A 20,426-nucleotide genomic window follows, 5' to 3' on the forward strand; every position below is an offset into this window, starting at 1 on the left:
GAAAAGAAAATTATGCTTCTCGGTGGGGGCTCCCCAGTAATTTGCCAAGGTGGCTGCCAGCTGGAAGCCACACCCTCTCCTTTTGTGGGCTTTGCCGCGTCATCCCGGAGCAGCGGAGGCCAGCAGCCGGGCAGTTTATCTCTGTCCAGTCAGGCCTTGCAATTAAAAGCAGTAACAGTTACTGAACGGTCTCTTCCTGTGGCCATAATCTTAATTCAACCCTTCGTTTTCTCCTGCACTTTTGGATTTGATAGCATGTTTGGTTAAAAATACTGTGCGTTTCTAGAAGTGGTTTTCGCAGGAGGCCACTTGGGAGTGAGGTCATCACCAGGGAAACGTCCTGGGTCCAACTTCCTGGGCCTCGAGACCTGCGATCAGGGAGGCTGGGGCTGGAAGGACAGGCCCTGCCTGCATACTGTTACTCATGGGCCCATCTCCAGCAGATGAACTGAAATCTGTTTCCTGCAGCTTTTGGCCATTACTCCAACCCCCTCCACAGCACACAAAGAACACATCTCCAGTTCTTCTCCCATTTTGCAGGAGAGGAAACCAAGGCTCAAAGAGATAAACTGAACCCCCCCTCCCTCCCAGCCATGCAGTAATCAGACCCATGTCTCCTTTGACGCCAGCCCTGGCTGATGCCATAACAGCTGGGGCTAGAGGGGGTGGGAGAGGGAGAGGGGCCCTTGTTTGGGAAGAGGCAGTGAGGCGTGGGATCTGGGGAGGCCCTTGAGCAGGGCCCATGGAACCTGCTGCCACCAGTTTGTGCGATGACCACAAGACACGACCGGGGCCTTGGTCAGGAGGGCAAGGTGGAGCAGGGCTTCTCAGCAGGGGCAGTGCCAGGGGCCTGGAGACTTCAACACTCTCACCTGAGTGTCCCCCCAAGACCCATTTTGTTTCAGCAGGTGAAGCTGGGGGCTGTGAACGAGGCTCCACAGGTGACCACGTGACCGACATCTCTGGCTGAGAAGGAAGCCTCTGCACGGAGAACAGCAGGAAGCCTGGGACCTGTTCCTGCACGTGTAGGACACTGCAGCGGATTCGTGGTTTCTATATCGCTGTATTCGGTAGGTTCTGCTTAAGTTTAAAATCTAAAATCGAAGGGGCTAGGAGAGGAACACTCCCGGAAGGGTGAGGGATGATGGAGGCGTCAGCGGGCACAGAGATGGAGGGTGTAGCCCTGATGGAGGCTGGAGACAGCTGGCGTGAGGGGGACGCGCAGGGCGTCACCACAGCAATGACAACCATAGTGAAAGCTCCCCCAGCTACCCAGCGGGCGGGGCATCCAGGAGCACTGAGCGAGTGACTCTGGTCTGTGCCCTGCAGGGGCCTCGCCGGGAAGCTGGCCAGGAACCCGCTAAGGACGGGGGGGCGTGTCTCTGTACTCACGTTGTATCCAGTTCCCACTCACTGGACTGATGAAGTTGGGGTAGAGGCCGAATGGCTTGTCGATCTTCCTGAGGAACTTGCGGATGTGCCTGACCTGCCGGGAGATGGACACCAGGCACACCTTCACTTTTCCGAAGAAGCCAGCCCCTCCCAGCTCTCCAAGGACCGGGCAGCTGGTTCAGACCCCAAGGAGGCAGGAAGGGGGAGCTGTCAAGCCAACAGCTGGGGGGATGGCCTTGACCTGTGCCCTTGTGCAGGCGGGGCCTGGCTCACCATGTCTGCACTGACCACTCTGCCTGGGGTCTGCCAGGCTCCTTACCCCGACCACCCCCAAACCCCTCTCATCTCACCCCTTCCTCATTGCATGTTGCTTTTGGAGGGGAGGGTCTTCATAGGAGGGAGGATTCACATAAGGGATGGTAGCTGTTTTCTAAGTACCAGGTAAAACTGTCTTTTAATAGGTCAGAAATGGTCAAACATTGGCAATTTCATATGGTTAGCCTGGTAATATGTTCTTTTTTCTGATACCATAGGAACCATTCCAGAGGGGAGGCCTGGGCTCAATACACCATAGGCACCTCAGAGAGGGATAGAGAGTTAGAAATTTCCATGAGAGAGAAACATCGATCAGCTGCCTCTTGCACACACCCTACTGGGGATGTGCCCGCAACCAAGGTACATACCCTTGACCGGAATCGAACCTGGGACCCTTCAGTCCGCAGGCCAACGCTCTATCCACTGAGCCAAACCGGTTGGGGCGGCACCTCAGGTTGTAATAACATTTCTCAGTTCCTCTGAGCCATACTGTTACATATATCATCTCCAATCACTGGAACAACCTATGTGGTATCACTAGCTCAGTTTAACAGACTAGATGCCCGAATCTTAGAGAGAGTCAGTGGTTGCCCATGGGTACCCACTAGGTAAGTGGCAGGGCCAGGAAAATTTCTGACCAAACGGAGCAGCCCCTGGGTCCAACACGGACCAGGCGGGGACCATGCAGCGACCTGTAGCGGAGGCTGCCCCACCTGAGCAAGAGGAAGCTAGATTTGCAACCTTTGGGCATACCAAGGGCAAGGGGGCTTTGGGCTGTAAAAGTGGGAAGGCCTTATCCCTCAGGGATACACGAACCCTCCCAGTGCAGACCTGCGGGAGAAAGGTCCGCGGGGACCGTACTGTATCTGCTCACAGACTCACCTACAGGGCAAGGAGCAGGGAAAGCAGCCTTTGACTGTCAGCCCTTTCTTTTCAGGGGACGGCATTGCTCTGCCACATCCGATCTCACATCCATTTATGCTAATGCAGTCCATTACGGGGACAGGAATGTGCTTGTACCTGACTTATTCGCGGCTGTCCTGGTGGTAAGCAGTGGAGCAGGCTAAATGAGCTCCCCCAGAGGGTGCGGGCGCTTCTAGAATTTGGGCCAATTTGTTGACTGCCAATAATCGCCTCTGTGGGAGGCATGGCTGGGGGATGCACAAAGCTGGAGAATGTAAATGTAGAGGGAGACAGAGAAACGGAGTGCAGACCCGGGAGGAAAAGCCTGAAGCCTGTCCTATTAATCTGCTCTTGAACGAGCGTGGGCTTCAGAGACAGGAAGTCCTGGATTTGAATCCTGGCTTTAGCACTTCCCAGATGGATGATCCAGGACAAGTGCCTTAACCTCTGAGTCTCAGCTTCCTTCCCTGTAAAATGGGGATGACAGGAAGACCTGACTCCTAGGGCTGTTGGGAGGGTTAGAGACACTCTAAGTGCCCAGCATACAGTAGGTGCTCAGGCAGTAGTGGCTAATCACCTCCAGACTAGCCAGGGACTAGAGCAGGGGTGGGCAAACTTTTTGACGTAGTTTGCCCACGGCTGGACTAGAGGGAGCTGCTGGTCCTGCTCCATCCTGAGCCGGCCACAATCTTCCTGGCGGAGCTGGCTCAAGAGCAATGGCAACAGGGAGGCTGGGGGGAGGGAGGACGTGGAGGTGGGAAAAAGGATCAGCCAGTAAGATTCATTGGGAAGTGGGATTAAAGTAACGGCATGACCTTTTGAGGTGCAGTGTCACAGGGAGGCAGAGTCCTCTCGATACAAGGTCTGACGACGTGATGGGCTATTTAAGGGGGGTAGTGAGCCCCAATACAGAGGAAATGATCAAAGATTTGAATTGCTCTTCTTAAGCGTTTTCTCAAGAAGGAGGGTGGATTCCCACGCTGAATAAGCAGTGCTCCTAAACCCGGTGACAAAAAGTACATGAGCGCTTGTTAAAAATGCAGATCCCAGGGCCAGGGCCTGCTGGGTGATGCTCTGAGGCTGGCGGGCTAACCGGCCACTGGGAGCCACTGGGTAGAGAGTGGCTCTAGGAGCTCCCAGCCCCTGGCTAACTAACCATTGGGGGGAAAGAAGGCTTTGGGAGTGGGGCCCTCCTGAGGGTTCTTCTTGGAGGGCAGGGCTTCACCTCCCTGCCATGGAGCCCGAGTGTCATCTGAGGGTTTAGGGTTAGACCCACAGTGACACTTCCAGACAGTGGGGCTGCCAAGGCTGGGAGAAACTGCCCCTTCTGGAGGGCCTCCCAGAGGACCGGCCGCTGTCAGAATGGATGGCCGCCTGGATGCCATCTCTCAGCTTCCCCGTGGCCTTAGCCAGCCTGGTACCAGTGAGAAGGAGCGGCCATGTGCCTGTCCCGGAAGTGGAAATAGCTGTGCCAGCCTGCTGATGGCATGAGCTAGACGGGCATTTGGAAGGAAAGGCCAGGCAGATCTCGCAGGAAAAAGTTAAATGTCTCTGGAAAGGCGGCTTTAGCAGCCAGTGGCCCATTCCTGCCAACTCAAGCTGGTGCCTAGGTTCCAGCCGCTGCGCTTTCTGCAGACCCAGATCCGCGTATGGGTGGTCGCCAGAAGCTGACACATGCCGGCAGCTTTCTCTTCCCTGCCCTCTGTAGGGTGCCGACTACTCCCCGTGCTCGTCTTCCCTGCCACCTGGGATTGGGTACAGTCAGGTCTCCCACCGTAACTTAGGGGGCTCTGTGTTCCCCATACACCACCCTGCCCATCTGGGAGCCTTTCCTGTGGCCGTGCAGGGCTGAGTGCCCACCCTTCTGCTCTCTGTGGGGAGAAGGCGGAGGGGCTGTTTGGGGAGGGGGCAGGGAGAAGACTTGCCTTTTCAGCGAAGACCTGGTTGCCGGAGAGCTCACTGAGGTGTAAGAACTCCAAGTGCAGGGATCCAAACTCTGCCAGGATGCTGCTGCTCCCGGTCATGGTCCAGCCCCAGCTCCTGTTGGAGCCACTGGAAAGACAGAAGTAGCCATCGCCACCCCACATCCCCCTGCCTCCGGCTGGCTCCTCTACTGAGGGTAACTCCACTGCTTAGTCGGGGAACACCTACTCTGTGCCAGGCACTGTCCTAAGAGCTTTGGCCACATAATCTCAGTTACTCCCCCCGGGGGGTCTGTGCTAGTAATAAACCCATTTTGCTGATGAGGACACTGAGGCTGAGATGAAGCTGAAGGTCATTTGAACCCAGGCCTGTCTGACTTGCAATAGTCTTTGTCCCTTTAAGACTGGGCTTGAGCAGGACCGTAGCAAAGCTGTCTTGGTGGCCAAAACATGGCATACGTGCTTTGCTAAATTATAGGTGATATCAGTAATGCTGTCACAGACCATAAAGACTCACAGACACTCCATGTCCACCCTGTGGCTGAAGGCAACCCGATTGCTCACAGTCAGTGGCGTTGCGTGTGGAGGGAGGGTCTGAACAGGGGCAGATGGAAAGCAGGCCCTTTTTCTCTCCCCTCACTGCCAATGCTGCCCAAGGACCCACACTGGCCCCCTCTTGGAGTTTCATGGAACCCACACCTGACGGGCAGGCAGCTCTGATGCAACCACACGCCTGGAGCCAGACCCTGGGGAAGCTGAGGTTAGGAGTAAGAGAAGCAAGGGCTCTTGGAGCAAAGATTTCCTCACCGGTGAGCCATACACCTCTCAAGAACACCTTAGATACAGTAAATGAGGCATACTAGCCTGCTGCCACCTCGCCAGACAAGGCTGTCAAAGAACTCTGCACACACTGGGTGCTTTCAAGGAGGAAGAGTGCAGCCCTAGCTGATTTGGCTCAGTGGAGAGAGCATCGGCCTGTGGACCGAAGGGTCCCGGGTTCGATTCAGGGGAAGGGCACATGCCTGGAGTGTGGGCTCGATCCTCAGTAGGGGGTGTGCAGGAGGCAGCCGATCAATGATTCTCTCTCATCATGGATGTTTCTCTCTCTCTCTCTCCCTCTCCCTTCCTCTCTGGAGGAGTACAGAGGCAGGGCCTCAGGTAACCCTGCCACCTGCCCCTTTAACAGATGAGGAAAACAAGGCACAGGACTGTAAGGTCACCCGAGGAGATCACACGGCAAGTGAAGCAGCTGGGACCCAAGGCTGGGCTGATGTCCTAACCACCTAATCCCTGTGCTTTTAGTGACATAATAATAAGCAAGGACCTGCCTTTCCAGGCGCTTTCGCTTAAAACCTCCCAGGGGTTCACAGCCCGGAGGCACAGGTTCAAGTGTGTTAGCCGAGGCCTCGGGTAAACCATTCCTCCTTGTGTGCCTGTTTTTGCACCGGACAAAGTAGGCAAGGACAATGCCTCACAGTCTCCATCCTGGGGCTTTTTGGGGGATTTAGAGAGAAGAGGAAGGTGCACAATGGGGGTGGCCTTGGGCCAGCTTCTTCCTCTCCCTGTGCCTCCGTTTCCTCATATGCATCATGATGACCTCTCCTATGAGACATTAAGGACAACTTGGGCAGGGGAGGGGCAGGGGTCAACCTTCCTCTGCAAGAGATTGTAGAGGTGGAGGACGGGTTGGGGACAGAGTGGGGGGGAGTGAGCTCCCCATTTGCAAGGGCTCCAGTGTGCAGTTAGCGTGAGGCAGGCTGGGGGAAGCCCTTTGCTTCCTTGCTGTGATAGCTCAGGCTCCCAGGAATGGCCCCTGTCTGTCCCTCTGCTTCCCAGGGTGAGGCCTAGGAAGGCAGGTGTGGGTGTGGGAGGTCATAGTTTGCCACCTGAGGTGGCAGATTTTCCTGGGGTGGGGCTGGGGCTCCCCTTCTCCTTTCTAAACTCCATTCTCTGGCCTGGATGTGGTTTCCAGGAAAGTCAGGGAACTCATGTCTCCTAGCTTCTAGAAAGAGAGGACACTCGTTTCAGGATCTCTTGGGCAGGTGACCTCAATAAACATAGAGGAGACCACCTCTGTGTTTCCATTTCCTGTCTCCATTTCCTGGGGCAGTTCCCTGACTTGGGGGCAGGGGGCAGGTGGGGAGGGATGGGTTCGTAGAGGGGACGCTTGGTTCCTGGATAATAAATAAAACAGCTTCCATTTATTGAGCTGCTACAGACAGCGGGCACTGGGGCAAGCTGCCTGCACCGTTATTTCATTTACAGCTCACAGGGAAAGCATCATTAACTCCAATATGCAAAAGAGGAAACTGAGGCTCAGAGAGGGAAGGCCACCGTGGTAGGTGGTGGAGGTGGGATTCACACTGAGAACCGCAGGGCACTCCCAAGGGGTCTCCCACCCAGATGGCCAGAGGAAAGGGGCAGCTGTCCCCACTCTGTCCCTCTTCAAAAGCGAAACTTCTCTCCAGCTTGTGATCTCAGGGGGCAGGTTTCCTGAATAATCGGTGCTTCCTGCCCTTGCAGAGAAATTCAAGGCACAAAGAAAGCCACCAGCCGTCTTTTGTTCTCATTCCCCCCACAGGAGCCTTCCTCTCCTCCTCCCTCCAATGCTCACCCTCCCTGGAGGGCTTTCTGTAGTGGAGCCGCTGGCAGGCAGGCCATGCCAGCCAGGGCAGAGCGGGCAGCGGGCAGGGGCCTTCCCTCTCCTGCCTGGCTCCAAATGCTGGCTCCCCGCTGACCTCAGGCAGGTCGGTTAATTTCTCTAGCTCTCAGTTTCCTCATCCGTTAAATGACAGCACCCACACCTCATGGAGTCGTTGTGAGGTATAAATTATGCATGTAATTACTGTCATTTTATCATTATGTAATTATGCACATGTAAATTATGTGTTGTTTGCTAGAGTTATTAAGTTCCTGATATGTGCCAGGCAGCTGTGGTATCTTATTTTAACTTCACCTCCAACTTGGGAGGGTAGATACCATAATCCTTATTTCGTAGGTGGAGATACTCAGGCTCCAAGAGGGGAGACACCGTCTCCACGGCCACACAGGAAGTGATAAAGCTGGCAGAGCTGAATCTAAATCCAAACCCCAAACGCCTCTTCTCTGAGCAGCATCCAGAGCCCGGAGGTCCTCTGGTCAGCCCTGTGAGGCCTGCAAGGGGGCCGGCAGCCTGTGTTCTCCCCCCTGGTGGGAGGGGCCGCTCCACAATGCCCCTCCCCAGCCTGGCAGAGTGTCTATGTGTGTGCCTGTGTGCACTCCTGTGTATAGTGTACTCATTAACTTTGCAACCAGACCTGGATTCTGATTCTGACTTCACTTTGCTGCCGAGTGACCTTGAGTAAGATACCTCACCTCTCTGAGCCTCGGTTTCTTCACTGGTAAAATGGGATCCATGTGGTGGTTGTGAGACTGACAAAAGAGAATCTATGTCACAGCTCATATTGGGCCTGGCACACAGTGAAAACTCAATAAACAGTGGCAATTATTAAGCTGTGTATCCCTGGCCAGTGTGGTTCAGGGGTTGAATGTCAATCTATGAACCAGGAAGTCACAAACCAGGAGGTCATGGTCCGATTCCCTGACCCGTGGCACATGCCTCGGTTGCTGGCTCCATCCCCAGTAGAGGGAGTGCAGGAGGCAGCCAATCAATGATTCTCATAATTAATGTTTCTATCTCTCCCTCTCCCTTACTCTCTGAAATCAATACTATATCTATATCTATAAAACCCTAATATGCAAATAGACCGAATGGCAGAACAACCGAACAACCGGTCACTATGACATGCACTGACCACCAGGGAGCACGCATGGAACATGGCGGGAGTCGGCTACAGTGGGCTGGTGAGCAGAGGCGCCAGACCAAGGCGGGGCACCAGTTGCTGTCATCAGGGTGTACCTCTGGTGGTTACTGAAAATTCTTTGCTCCTGCACGCCGTGGTCCCGCCAGGCCTTGCACTTGCTGCTGGCTCTGGCCCCACTCGCACCCACAGCTGGCGTCGGAGCCACCGCTCGCACCTGCTGCCAGCGCCCAGTGCCGTCTAGACAGCTCGGCGCCGTCAGCGGAACGAGCGGTGGCTGCTGGCCCCGATAGCCCTGGAGGGCTTCTCCACCTCCCCCTGCTCCTGAGGGGCGCTCCCCATTGCTCCTCACCATCTGCGGGTGTGAGCAGGGCCGGAGCCATCAGCGTGTGGGAGCAGCGGCTGCGGGGCCAGGGCTGCTGGGAGACAGGGGACTGGGGGCTGTGGCGGGAGGGGCCAGGCGGGGAGGTAGAAGATGGACCAAGACCCGCCCCTGTGCCCACCACAGCCTCTCGCCCACAGTTCCTTTCAAGGTGCATGGACACGTGCACTGGGCCCCGAGTGTATATATAAGATGTGCACCTCAGTGTGCGTATGCATATGAAAATGCATGTTTGTGTGTGCGTGTGCACACATATTTATGGATGTGAGAGTGTGTGTGACAAAGGCGAGCTTATGTGTCTGGATGGGTGGCAGCAGTGTAATGTGTGTGTCAGAGCCAGTGAGTCAGCTGCAGAGGGCCTCAGAGTGGCCTCTGCCGCTCTCCCAGAGAGCCCAGGCGTCCCTGCAGGTCACAGGCCCTGGTTACTCTTGCCCCCACCTCCCAGGCCAGGCTGCAAAGACACACCTCCCCGTTAGGGAGGAGGAGCAGCCAAGCTCACTAGGGACCACCTCCCCTCTGGGTCCCCCTGACCGACAGTTTTGGGGCAGGGCCAGTCCCCCCTCCTGCTGGGGCCCATTGCCAGCCCTGCCCAGAACAGGGTAGCATGCGGCCCAGCTTCCCCAGACGCCCTCCAAAGAGCAGAGTCAGCACCACTCGGGCCGCATACATCCCTGACGTTCTCCCTGGGGAACAGGGACGCACTTTTAGCAACAGACTCCGACCCAGAAAATGAAAGGGGTGCTGCCAGGAGACCAGCGCGTGCGTACATGTGTGCACCACCCTGCAGCACGCAGCAGCCCCCAAACACGTGTGCTTTCCTCGTCAGAAATGGCAGCTCTGTGTGTATCAGGTCCGGGCTCTGCGGGACTTGGGTAATGCAGATAGCCAGGGCTGTGGTTTGTAGGGCTGGCAGTGCCATGCACAGAGGAGGGAGGGTGCCTGAGCTAGGGTCCTAGGGACCCCAGACAGCAAGGCCCCAGAAGCTGCGCATGGAGAGAGAGCTGGAAAGAAAGGGTGTTTGTGTCTCGGCTCCACGTCAGCTGGACTCGTTTCTTCAGGGTTAGTGTTTGTGGAAAGGAATCTGAGCAGAGATCCAAGTGTCTAGTTCTGGGGAGTCAACCCTAGCCCCGAGACGGGATTCCATTGGCCCTGAGGGCCCCTCCCCAGCCCTCAGAGATGTTGGTGAGAGCTAAGTGAGGTCACACCCTGAGGAAGCTTTCAGACCACAGGACAGTAAGAGAAGATGCCAAGTCTTCCCTCCTCTGCAAGGCCCAGGCTGACCGCGGGCAGGACCCCCCAGGACCCAGAGGGAGCCGCAGGCCTCTCACCAGGGCCCAGGGCCCCGCTCCCCCCAGTGTGCTCCTTGCTGCCCAGGCAGCTGGCTGAAGCCCTTGCTGGGTTGAGAGCCCTGAGGTAAATCACTGCGGGAGGTGGGAGGGGAAGTCTGGTGGGTGGAAATGCTATAGCCTTCCTCCCGGCCTGGGGCTCGAGGAGGGCCTCGAGGCTCCGGAGAGCTCTCTGGGTGCGTCTCCAAGGTCTCCCAGGGGTCCACTCCACGCAGCTCAGGGCAGCAGGGCTCCCGCCTGAAGGCGGGCTGGCAGGCCGCAAGAGCAGAGCTTTCTGATCAATCGTAACAAAATGAGTTTAAATCTTAGCCCCATTATCTATTAGCTATGAGAACTTGGGCAAGTTACTTCATCTCTCTGAGACTCTGCTTTCATAATGGGGATAATATGAATACCCTCAAAGGATTGCTGTGAGCAGTCAGTTTGGCGAGGCAATGTGTGGAGACTCCCAGCACAATGCTAGGCACATAGTAAGTGCTCAATAAATGGTAGGACCACTGTTGTTATTCATCTCTTACCCCCCACACACTGTCTAGCAGGAATATTTGTCAAAGGCACAAAGAACTGGACGTGGATCCTGCCCTTGAGATGCTCCTGCGGGGGGTTAGGGGGGGGCATGAAGACAAGTGTGACCAGGGCCAGGAGAATGGCGATAAAGTGCCTGGAGGCCAGGACAGGCACAGACGCTTCTGGCTTAATGATAAGGTGCCATCTGAGCTGGGTTTTGATGGCCAGAGAAGCTGTGAGAGACGGGCAATCCAGGGAAGCAACAGAGTGAGAGAAGGTAAGACAGGACACATCTGAGGTGTTCAGGAGCAAGATTCACGCTTCCTAGTGTATCTTAAAGCTGGCTGGGCCACTAGTTTTCTTGACTGACCTGTCCTTTTCCCTCTCTGGGTCTCAGTTGCCACATCTGGAAAATGGGAGGATATAAATACACTCCTGGCCCACGAGAGGGGAACGCTGAGGGGACAGGTGAGCTGGACGGAGCTGCAGCCCTGGCTTCCCCCGCTCTGGCTGTGTCGCTCTGGCTCTGACTTAGTGACGGGCCAGAGAGATCCTAGTTCAGTGATGGCGAACCTAGGACACGTGTGTCAGAGGTGACACGCGAACTCATTTTTTGGGTTGATTTTTCTTTGTTAAATGGCATTTAAATATATAAAATAAATATCCAAAATATAAGTCTTTGTTTTATTGTGGTTGCAAAGATCAAAAAATTTCTCTATGTGACACGGCACCAGAGTTAAGTTAGGGTTTTCCAAAATGCTGACATGCCGAGCTCAAACAGATCAGGAGGGGAAATGATGAAAGCGGCCAATAAAAATCAATGTTTTAAGACGGAGCTAAGGAAAGAAACACTACTGGTGGATTCTTTCATTAGTGGGACCACATGTGATTTTTTCAGTCTTATCCAGCATTTTTTATATAAACCACATGTTCTGCAAAGAGAATTTATTATTTTATAGAGGGGAAGTCCCAATACCATTATTAAAAATTATGAACTCCTGAGTTCGGGTCTTGGGACAGTCAGTCACTGGCTCATGTGACCTCAGCCAGTCACATACCTGCCTCCTCGGAGGGTCTGCCACTCCTCTGAGCCCCTCCATGTTCTGACTCTGGGCTCCTGGGACCCAGCCCTGAGGGTGGGGGCGGCAGACCAGGAGTCCCTCTGCCCAGGGTCCTGAGGCCCCCCTGGCAGCGCTGGGTACCTTCTCAGGGCAGGAGGGGATGGTGTGCCTGCCTGGCCCCTGCCCCTGGCTGGGAGGGAGGGCACCTGGAGGGCGGAGTCAAGGCAGAGTTGTGGGACAATCACAGGAACAGCTGTCCCTCCCCAGCCCTGAAGATCAGGCCTTGGGTGTCCTAAACCCCACGAACCAGGCTTGGTGACAAACACCTGCCCAGGAGAGCCTTGTGAAGGCCAGGGTTCACTCTGCCGCTGACTGGCTGTGGTTCCAGAGGCGTGTCTGGTCCCCTCTCCCTCTGTGCCTCAGTTTCCATAAAGATACAGCCAAACGTGTCCTACCTTTTGAAGTTCACGACGCCTTTTGGGATTCCCGTGGGGGTGTTGAAGGCCGGCAGGAGTTTCTCTCCGAGCTTGATGGCCTTCATTCGGAACACCTGGAAGGGTCAAAGGACACTGTGAATCTGGGCTGGGTGGGGTGCAGTCACTGCAAGAGGGTGCACTGGTGGATAAACCGCCCACGCTGCCAGCCCCAGAGCGGAGGTGGCACTGCCTCAGGCTCTGCGGTGGGACAGGCCGGGTGTGAGCCTGGCTCTGTGGTCCGAGGTGAGGCACCTCTCTCTGAGCCTCAGTTTCATTGGTCATAAAATAACGACAATATTGCCTTCCTCGGAGGGTTATTGGGAGGAATACAAATTAGGTAACAGTTACAAAGCACTCACGGTGTCAGGACTACGATGAAGGCTCAGTGATCATAACTGTGATTTGGGTGGCTCTTGGGAAGATGAAGCAATCAGGGCATTGGGTCAAAGGGTCTATGCCTGCCCACACTGTGGGGCCAGCTGTCACAGGCTGAGCTCGTGGGAAACGTGTGTACAGAATAGAAAGAGCACTGGATGGGGAGCCCAGGCCCCACCCGGTTCCAGGCTGTGTCCCACCGCTTGGCATCTATGTGCTTCTCGGTGAACCATGGCCTTCTCCTGCGCAACACATTTCTACCTGTAAACCAGGGAAGGGCCTTTCCCTTTCCCCTTCGGATTCTGCCTCCTGCTTCCACTTTATCGACGGGAATAAGGAGAAGGAGAACGGCTCATCCTGAACCACCCATATGACAGCTGGGGAGCCTCGAGGAGGCCCCAGTCCTCAGGGTCTGACCTGTCAAACTGTTCTTCTGATTAATTCAAAAGCATCTGTGACCTCCTGACTCAGCAGTGTCCCTCACAGGAATTTATTCTAAGGAAATAAATAATCGAGGATGTTGTGAAGATTTAACCTTATGGCTGTTTATTCCAGCATTGTTAGAGGAGAAGATGGAAATACTCTAAATAGCAAACAATACAGGAGTGGTTAAATGACAGCTCATCCCTGCAAGGGAACACTGTGCAGCCACTGAAGTGATGCTATAGGAGAATATTTAATAGCAAAGAAGGGGTTTATAATGTATTAAGAGAAAAGTATGTCAAAATAGTGTCATTCAACTTTGGTAAAAATTATATTCATATGGACACTTGGGGAAAGGATGGAATGCACCAGAATATTAGCAAGTGTCTCCTGGGAGGCGTAGGCTCACGGAGGACATTTATTTCCTTCTTGTGGCTTACCTATTTTCTGTGCCATTTTATCATAAAACAAACCCACATTAAACGTCATGTATCTTTTAAAAGATGAGATGCAAGTCCCTAAGCAACCGCTCCCAGTGGGACAACACGTTTCCTTTTACTTCTGCAGCTCGAGGGTGACCCAGTTCGCTGACCTCCTGCGTGTCATTGCAAAACAAAGTCATCTTGAGGTCCCCAACCCCAACACACACAATTCACTAATGCTGAGTCAGCTGTTTAGGGACTGCAGTGGGAATTGGGTGAGAGGCCTCAGAGCGGAGTGGTGGGTGTGGTGCTTGCTTAGGAAGGGGGAGGGAGGGGTGAAGGAGGAGAGTAGGAGGAAGGAGCAGGAGGAAAGAACTGTTACTCCTGGCAACCAGCCTCCATGAGGCCTGGCACTGCCGGGCAAGAGAAGATGCTAATGTCAGTGCCAGACAGTAGGTCCTAGAAGTGGGCACGGGAACACCTATGTCAGAATTTCTGGGAGCTTGTCTAGAATCCAGGTTTCAAAGTCTTCTGTCACTGCAGAACCCACTGGTTTAGCAACAACTAAGAGCTCTCGTGTGAGGCTCTTGAGGAGGCTGAGCCAGAGACACACAGGGACCCACTGAGCCGGAGCCCAAGGCTGAGGCTCCAGGCTGCTGTCTGCTGCCCTTTGCCCGCAGGACTCCGCGCTCACTCCTCTTAGACGCTCCCCTCAGCCAGCAAACCCTGTCTTCTCCTTCGGAAGATCTTGCTGCGGCTGGCAGTGCAGGTCTCCACTCCCCGGGAGGATGCTGAATGAGTGTGTGTGAGAGTGGGGCCACTTTCCTCCTTGTCATCTTGGAAGTGAGTGGGTGTGTAAGGGGTTGAGAACCCAATTCCCATGTGTGTGTGGAAGTCCCCCCACACCACCAAGCAAGTCTCCAGACAGTGGCTCCATGTCTAAGAATTCAACTCAACTCTGACACTGTCCACAATGGGGAGAGCATCAGGTTCCATATGTTAAGGGTTCAGGCCTACAAGACCGCCCGCCCCATTCTTCAGCTGCCAACGAAGAGCAGGTGTTACCCAGGAACCCCACCTTGGGTTCGATTATTTTTCTAGAGCGGCTCACAGAACTCAGAGAAACATGTTACTTACTGTGCCAGTTTCTTATAAAAGGATATAACTCAGGAACAGCCAGACGGAAGAGGTCCATAGGGCAAGAAATGGGGAAGGGCACGGAGCCTCTGTGCCCTGAGTACCACTCTCCCCAGCTCCCCGCCTGCTCACAGCCAGAAGCCTGCTGAACCCAGTGCTTCGGGTGTTCACGGAGACTTCATTACACAGGCACGACTGAGGGAACCACTGGCCACTGGCCACTGCTTCATCCTAGCCCCTCTCCCCCCCTTGAAGGCCTGAAAGCTCCAACCTTCTGATCACATGACTGTTACTCCTGGCAACCAGCCTCCATCCTAGTTGGGGCCAAAAGTCACCTCAATAACATAACAAAAGGCACTTTTATCATTGCCACCGCTTAGGAAATGCCTATGGTTTTAGGAACTCTGTGCCAGAAACAGGATGAAGACCAAATACCTATTTCTTATAAGTCACAACATCACAGTGTGCCAGGTGTCTCATCTCCAGGGCCTTCATCCCTTGCAGAGCCGTGGGCAAGGTGTTGACCCACTTGGAGAAGGACTAAACTGAGTCTCAGCAAAGCAATCTGCCCAAGATGAGGAGCTATGAAGTGACTCTTTTCCAGGACACCAAGCTGTCTTTCCAACACAGAAAGGCCTCAGGCAGCCATGTAAGCAACGGGCAGTGGCCTGCAGGCTCCAGACAGAGATGGAAGAAACCAGCACGAATTATATTCTGCAGAGTGAAACGGGCACTGTTCTGGGAGTCACTGAGCAGGCATGTGACCGTGGGTAAGCCATGCACTGTCTCTGAGCCTCGTCTGCACAATGGAATGGTGACGGCCCTGGCTGCTTCACAGGGTCCTTCTATTGTTTTGACTTTTTATTGTAGTTGATTTCTACTTTCATGCCATTGTGATCCGAGAAGATGCTTGCTATGATTTCAGTCCTCTTGAATTTGTAGAGACTTAGCCTGTGTCCTAACATGTGGTCTGTCTTTGAAAAAGTCCCACGTGCACTTGAGAAGAACGTACATTCTGTAGCTTTGGGGTGAAATGTTCTGGAGATGTCAGTTCCATCTGATCTAGTGAGTCCTTTAGGATTGTTGTTTCCTTGTTGATTTTTTTTGTCTAGAAGATTTATCCAATGATGTCAATAGGGTATTAAAGTCCCCTACTATGATTGTATTGCTGTCGCTCTCTCCCTTGATATTGTCCAGAAGTTTTTTTTATGTATTTGGATGCTCCTGTATTGGGTGCATATATGTTTACCAGAGTTATATGCTCTTTTTGTATCCATCCCTTTAGTATTATGAAGTGGCCTTCATTATCTCTTGTTATATGGCCTTCACTTTGAGGTCTATTTGAGGTCTATTTGTCCGATATAAGTATTGCTACCCCAGCTCACAGGGTCCTTCTAGACATCAAATAAGAGGGTGTTACAGTGAATGTGCTATATAAACTGTAAAGCGCTATGTCAGTGCCACCTGGTGTGGCTGTGGCTGTGCTTGTGGTTCCCGTGGGAGTGTCTGTAGGGCTGGCTACCCAGCAGGGGTCTCTTCTCCCACAGGTTCCCTCAAGCAAAGAAAGGCCTCAGCCCAGGAGGGGGTGGGTGAGGTCTCTTTCGCCATCCATTCCACAAACACTCGTGGGGGGTTTTAAGAAAACCGCACTCCACAGGCACTCCTGTGTGGGACATTAAGGCCCGAGAGGAGGGTGACCCTGGGCCAGGCTGAACGAGGGCCCATGGCAGAGAGGTCACAGGGTCATAAGTTGACCCAAAATAGCCTCAGACCCTGTGACCTGAGCGAGTGACTTCTACGTCTCAGATCCTGCACCTGCGAGTCGGTGAAGACATCACTCCACGGGCTGTTTGAGGAACGAGGACACGGTGCACACGCCCAGCGCTGCCGTGTGGAGGTGCTGGGGACAGGGGGGACTAGGAAGGCGCGGCTGGAGGAGGAGCCTGCCTGCTCAGGGACTCGGAGCCACGTGGCCTCTCCTTGGCCTTTTAAACTATTTCTAAGTCACAGGTGCTCCTAGCCACATCCCATTGTCTGGTCTGCATCCTGGAAAGACAGGCTGACAGTCCCTTCCAGGGAGCCGAGGCCTCAGAACAAGTTCTCAGAATCCCAGACACCTCAGAGCAGGGAGGGAGGGACAGCAGGTCTGGGGAGCACCAGCTCCATCCTGAGCCGCTGGCCCCCACACCAGCCCCTGTGAGCCCCCTGAATCACTGCCTCCCCTTCCTGCACCCACCTCCTCCTCCCACAACCTAGACGAGAGGTGGGCAAGGGCCCGTGAAGAACATGAATGCTTTTTTCTGCTCCATGTGTCATTTCCTGTCCTGGGGTTTTCAAATGAAATTCAGGCCTTGGGTGGCTCCAAGCCCAGGGCTCCCATCTACGATTATTTGGGGACAAATTGGTACAAGCAGTAATCTCCGCTGAGAAGATTATGTTTGATGGAGAGAGGCCTAAAGCTACTGGAGAGATAAAGCGCATGCCCGCCGCCTCTAAATTCTCGGCTTCAGCCCGTGTGCCTTAAATGAAGTGAAGGGGAACCGGCTCTCAGACAAGAGCTATCTGTAGAGGTGAAGTGGGACTTGGCTGACCTCACCTCCAAGGCCCCCCACAGGCTTAATTACTCATGTCTGAGTGGACAGAGAGGGGGAAGTGTGAGGAAAGGGAAGAGCCCAGCCCAAAGGACCAGCCCCATTCACAAGCCTTGTTGACTCAAGGGGGGGATTAGGACCATCCCCGTGGTGGGGAAGGAGGTGAGGCCCAGGGAAGGGAAAAGGGACTTGCTGAAGGCCACAGGCAGGGGTGGTGTGGGGAGGAGGTAATGGCTTCTGACTGTGCCCAGGCCACAGGCAGGGGTGGAGTGGGGAGGAGGTACTGGCGTCTGACTGTGCCCACGGCCTTCTGGAAGGCAGCGCAGTGCACCTGGTATTTACAACACGTGGCTCTGCTCCATCTCCCCTACTGCCCCCGAGACCTGGAGCTGGTGCCTGGCCCTGAAAGAAAGGCAAGGGGTGGTTGTGGAGTATAGAGCAAGACCTAGGGGCCCCTGGGTAGAAATGGCGAAACAATGGTCTTGGCTTCATCAAGCCTGAGAATGAGCACGTGCAATAACCAGCCCAGTACTCTGCAAGCCCACACTGAGCCCAGGTATTGCTGCACGCCCTGCAAGGAGCTGCACGGATGGTGAGCAGACCTAGTCATCGTCCTTAGAGAATTTATTACCATCGGGGTAGAATAGAAGCACCAGACAGAAGAGGTTGCAGGTGGCATCACGGAGGTGGGGGGCATGGGTAGCCCTGGGCAACTCCTCTTGGATCCTTGTTTCCTGAGAGGGGAAGTGAGGGGAGGGGATGGATGTTCTCCCAAGCCCTTTCCAGCCTGGATGGTCCAGGTGCCTGGAAGCACCAACTTACATCCTCTCCTGTCAGGTAGAAGGCCGAGAGGAGTCCTCCGATGTACCGGATGTTGACCTCAAACAAAGATGCTTCTCCACTCTGCAGGGCAGAAAGAAGGGGCAGGGCAGTGGGGACACTTGTGAGATGCCTGCTGGGCTCTCAGGGGCAGCCAGGCCCTTGAGACCAGTCACACTCCACTGCGCCCCATCCCCCTGCTGATCTGGCTGCACCTGGGCCGGTTCCAGATGCAGTGGTGGTGGTTTTGAGAACAAAGGCACCTACAGGGCGGCCACTGCACATTTACAACATCCCAAATAAACACCGGGTTTGGCTTCCTTCCCCAGCCCTTGCCCGAGGCCATCAGAGCAAAGTTCTGCCTGGCTGCTCTCCAAGGAGCTTAAGAACCCACATGGCGAGCTGCTGGCTGAAGCTTAGCCTGAGGGGAGGCAATCTTCCTCTAGCCCGCCCGCCGGAGGCAGCCTCGGCTTAGCAGGAAGATGGTGTGACCCTTCCTTGAGGTGGCAGGGTAAGAGGAGGGGTCTCAGAGGAGGTTCTGGGGCAGACGGGGCAGGGCTGAGACAGAGGGAGGTGCGCCAAGCAGATGCTTGTAGGTAAACAGCAATTTCTCTGCTGGAGCTGGAGCTCTTGGGGCACGCCCAAGCTTCCAGAATCATTGTTATTTTCTCTCTGAAATGTTGTCTGTAAATCAGGGGTGTTGGGCATCATGCCAAGGGCCAGATCTGGGTGAAAATCTGCCTGAGCCACTTCCTTGGCTTTGGGACTTTGAACAAGATGTTCAGCCTTTCGTTTCCCGGTGCCTTCGTCCTGAGCAGGGCAGAGGGGAGAGGCTGAGTGGTGCAGGTACGGTGCCGCCCAGTGCCAGGAGTGGCTTCAGAAAGGTGCCCGCTGTTGCCTCCCCTCCCCCAGGGCTCTCCTTGGTGCACTTCCCATGTCATGGCCTTTTATTACTGACAAGAACAGTGATCATCCCTTTATCTGGGAGAGCTTTCCCCTTGACGGAGCACTTGCAAAGCCATGCTCTCCTTTAGCCTCACAATGCACGGTGATGTCATCACTCCCATTTTTCAGATGAGAAAGCCAAGGCTCAGAGAGGGGCAGTGACCATGTCTTGCTTTCTCCCAGGGAAACCCCCTCACCTGCCCAGCCTGCCTGAATGTCCCCATCTGGCTCTTCGGGCAGCTGCCTGATGCTCACTCTCTACCCACCATCTGCGGAGAACAAGGTGGGTCTATGAAGACACCTTCCTCCTCCACCTCTGCCTTTCTTCCATTCGATGCAGTAGGAAATGGGATTCTAAACTCCTCACCTCACACAGACCATCGGAAGTCATAACAAGCCTCAAAATAATCATGATGGTGATGATGATAACGGCACCACTTACATCTGTGTTGGACTTTATGGCTATAAAATGCTTTTTACAACCTCCGTGATAGTTAAAGCTCGCAAGCCTGCACGCCGGGCATCATTACTGTTGCTGTTGTGTCATTTCCGTCTTAAAGTGGGGAAACGAAGGCCCAGGGAGGCTGGCCTCCCCCAGGCACCTGCTGAGCCAGGGAAGCACCCCTGCAGCGTTGCCCTCCCAGACTCTTCCGTTGGTATCTCTGCTGATACTGGCCTCACTTCTGCCATAAGCTGCAGGGGCTGTCCCCATTCCCCCCAGGACCCCTCACTCGTGGAGCCTGACGGATCCCCCCTCCTAACTGCCGTAATTTCTTGCTCCCCAAGTCCATCTAAGTAGCCTCTCCCCATGCTGAGCAGAGGCCTCCAGGATGGGTTGGTTACTTTAGTCTGGGCTGGGAGATCAGTGGGGGTGGAGTCTGGTATTTAAGGGTTTTGTGCCATCCAGACACATTACCATCTCCTCCCCAAGGTTCTGGTCCCTGACCAGGGATACCTGCGAGGCTGGAAACCAAGAGGGTTCAGACCAGGTCATGGGCCTCTCAGCTAGCTCAGGAGGGCCGCAGGGTGTGGGGGGCGGAGGGGGGGGAGGGGCAGGTAGGAGCCGCTCTGAGCAGATTGGTCACTTCTCCACAGTCACTTCCCCTATTGCTGTTGTGACAGATGCAGCCCTAGAAGGGTCTTCCTGGGTGTGAGCAACATGCCTGGAGCCCCAGGGAGGGGAAGGCAGGGTCATAGCTGGACTGCTCTGCTGGCAGCCTGGGGCCAGAGCCTCCACACCTCTGGGTCTCAGAGATGACAAGGTGGAGCCATGACCTCTCCAGCTGCTTCTGGCCCTAACACCCCAAGGGCTCTGACTCACCACATTCAGGTGGAAGTTCTCTTCAACCCAGGTCTTGGCCTCCTGGAACTCCTCCTTCAGCTCCATGAGGTAGAGGGTGTCAAGGGAGTCAATGACCGTTGCCCCGCTGAGGCCTCCTGCAGCACAGAAGATCGAAGGCGTGACCCAGGGTCATTCTTACCCTTCCAATCCAGCCACACAAGCCACCATTCCCCAGGCTCCTCTAAATGCCTGGCAGTCTCCAAGGCCAAGGCCAGCTCAGGAACAATCCAGGGAGAACCCAGTACCACCATCCTTGGAAGGCAAGCCC

The 20,426-nt window shown here is 54.7% G+C and overlaps 1 protein-coding gene across 2 annotated transcripts in view; it reads right to left on the reverse strand.

Annotated features, from left to right (window-relative positions):
• MAN1C1 (mannosidase alpha class 1C member 1) overlaps positions 1-20,426 on the reverse strand; it is a gene marked incomplete at its 5' end in the record, with an annotated part of 129,796 nt that overhangs the window by 14,013 nt on the left and 95,357 nt on the right. Inside the window, 5 exons of one of the 2 annotated variants that reach the window (XM_081088312.1) lie at positions 1,393-1,486; positions 4,536-4,662; positions 12,084-12,178; positions 17,875-17,955; positions 20,138-20,253. The exons of the other annotated variant lie outside the window; for it this stretch is intronic. Coding sequence (XP_080944438.1) covers positions 1,393-1,486; positions 4,536-4,662; positions 12,084-12,178; positions 17,875-17,955; positions 20,138-20,253 — 513 coding nt within the window. The remainder of the gene's footprint in view (positions 1-1,392; positions 1,487-4,535; positions 4,663-12,083; positions 12,179-17,874; positions 17,956-20,137; positions 20,254-20,426) is intronic. 2 annotated transcript variants of the gene reach the window in all.

This window comes from Myotis nattereri (assembly GCF_964212035.1).
Source record: "Myotis nattereri genome assembly, chromosome: 3".
NCBI classification, from domain to species: Eukaryota; Metazoa; Chordata; class Mammalia; order Chiroptera; family Vespertilionidae; genus Myotis; species Myotis nattereri.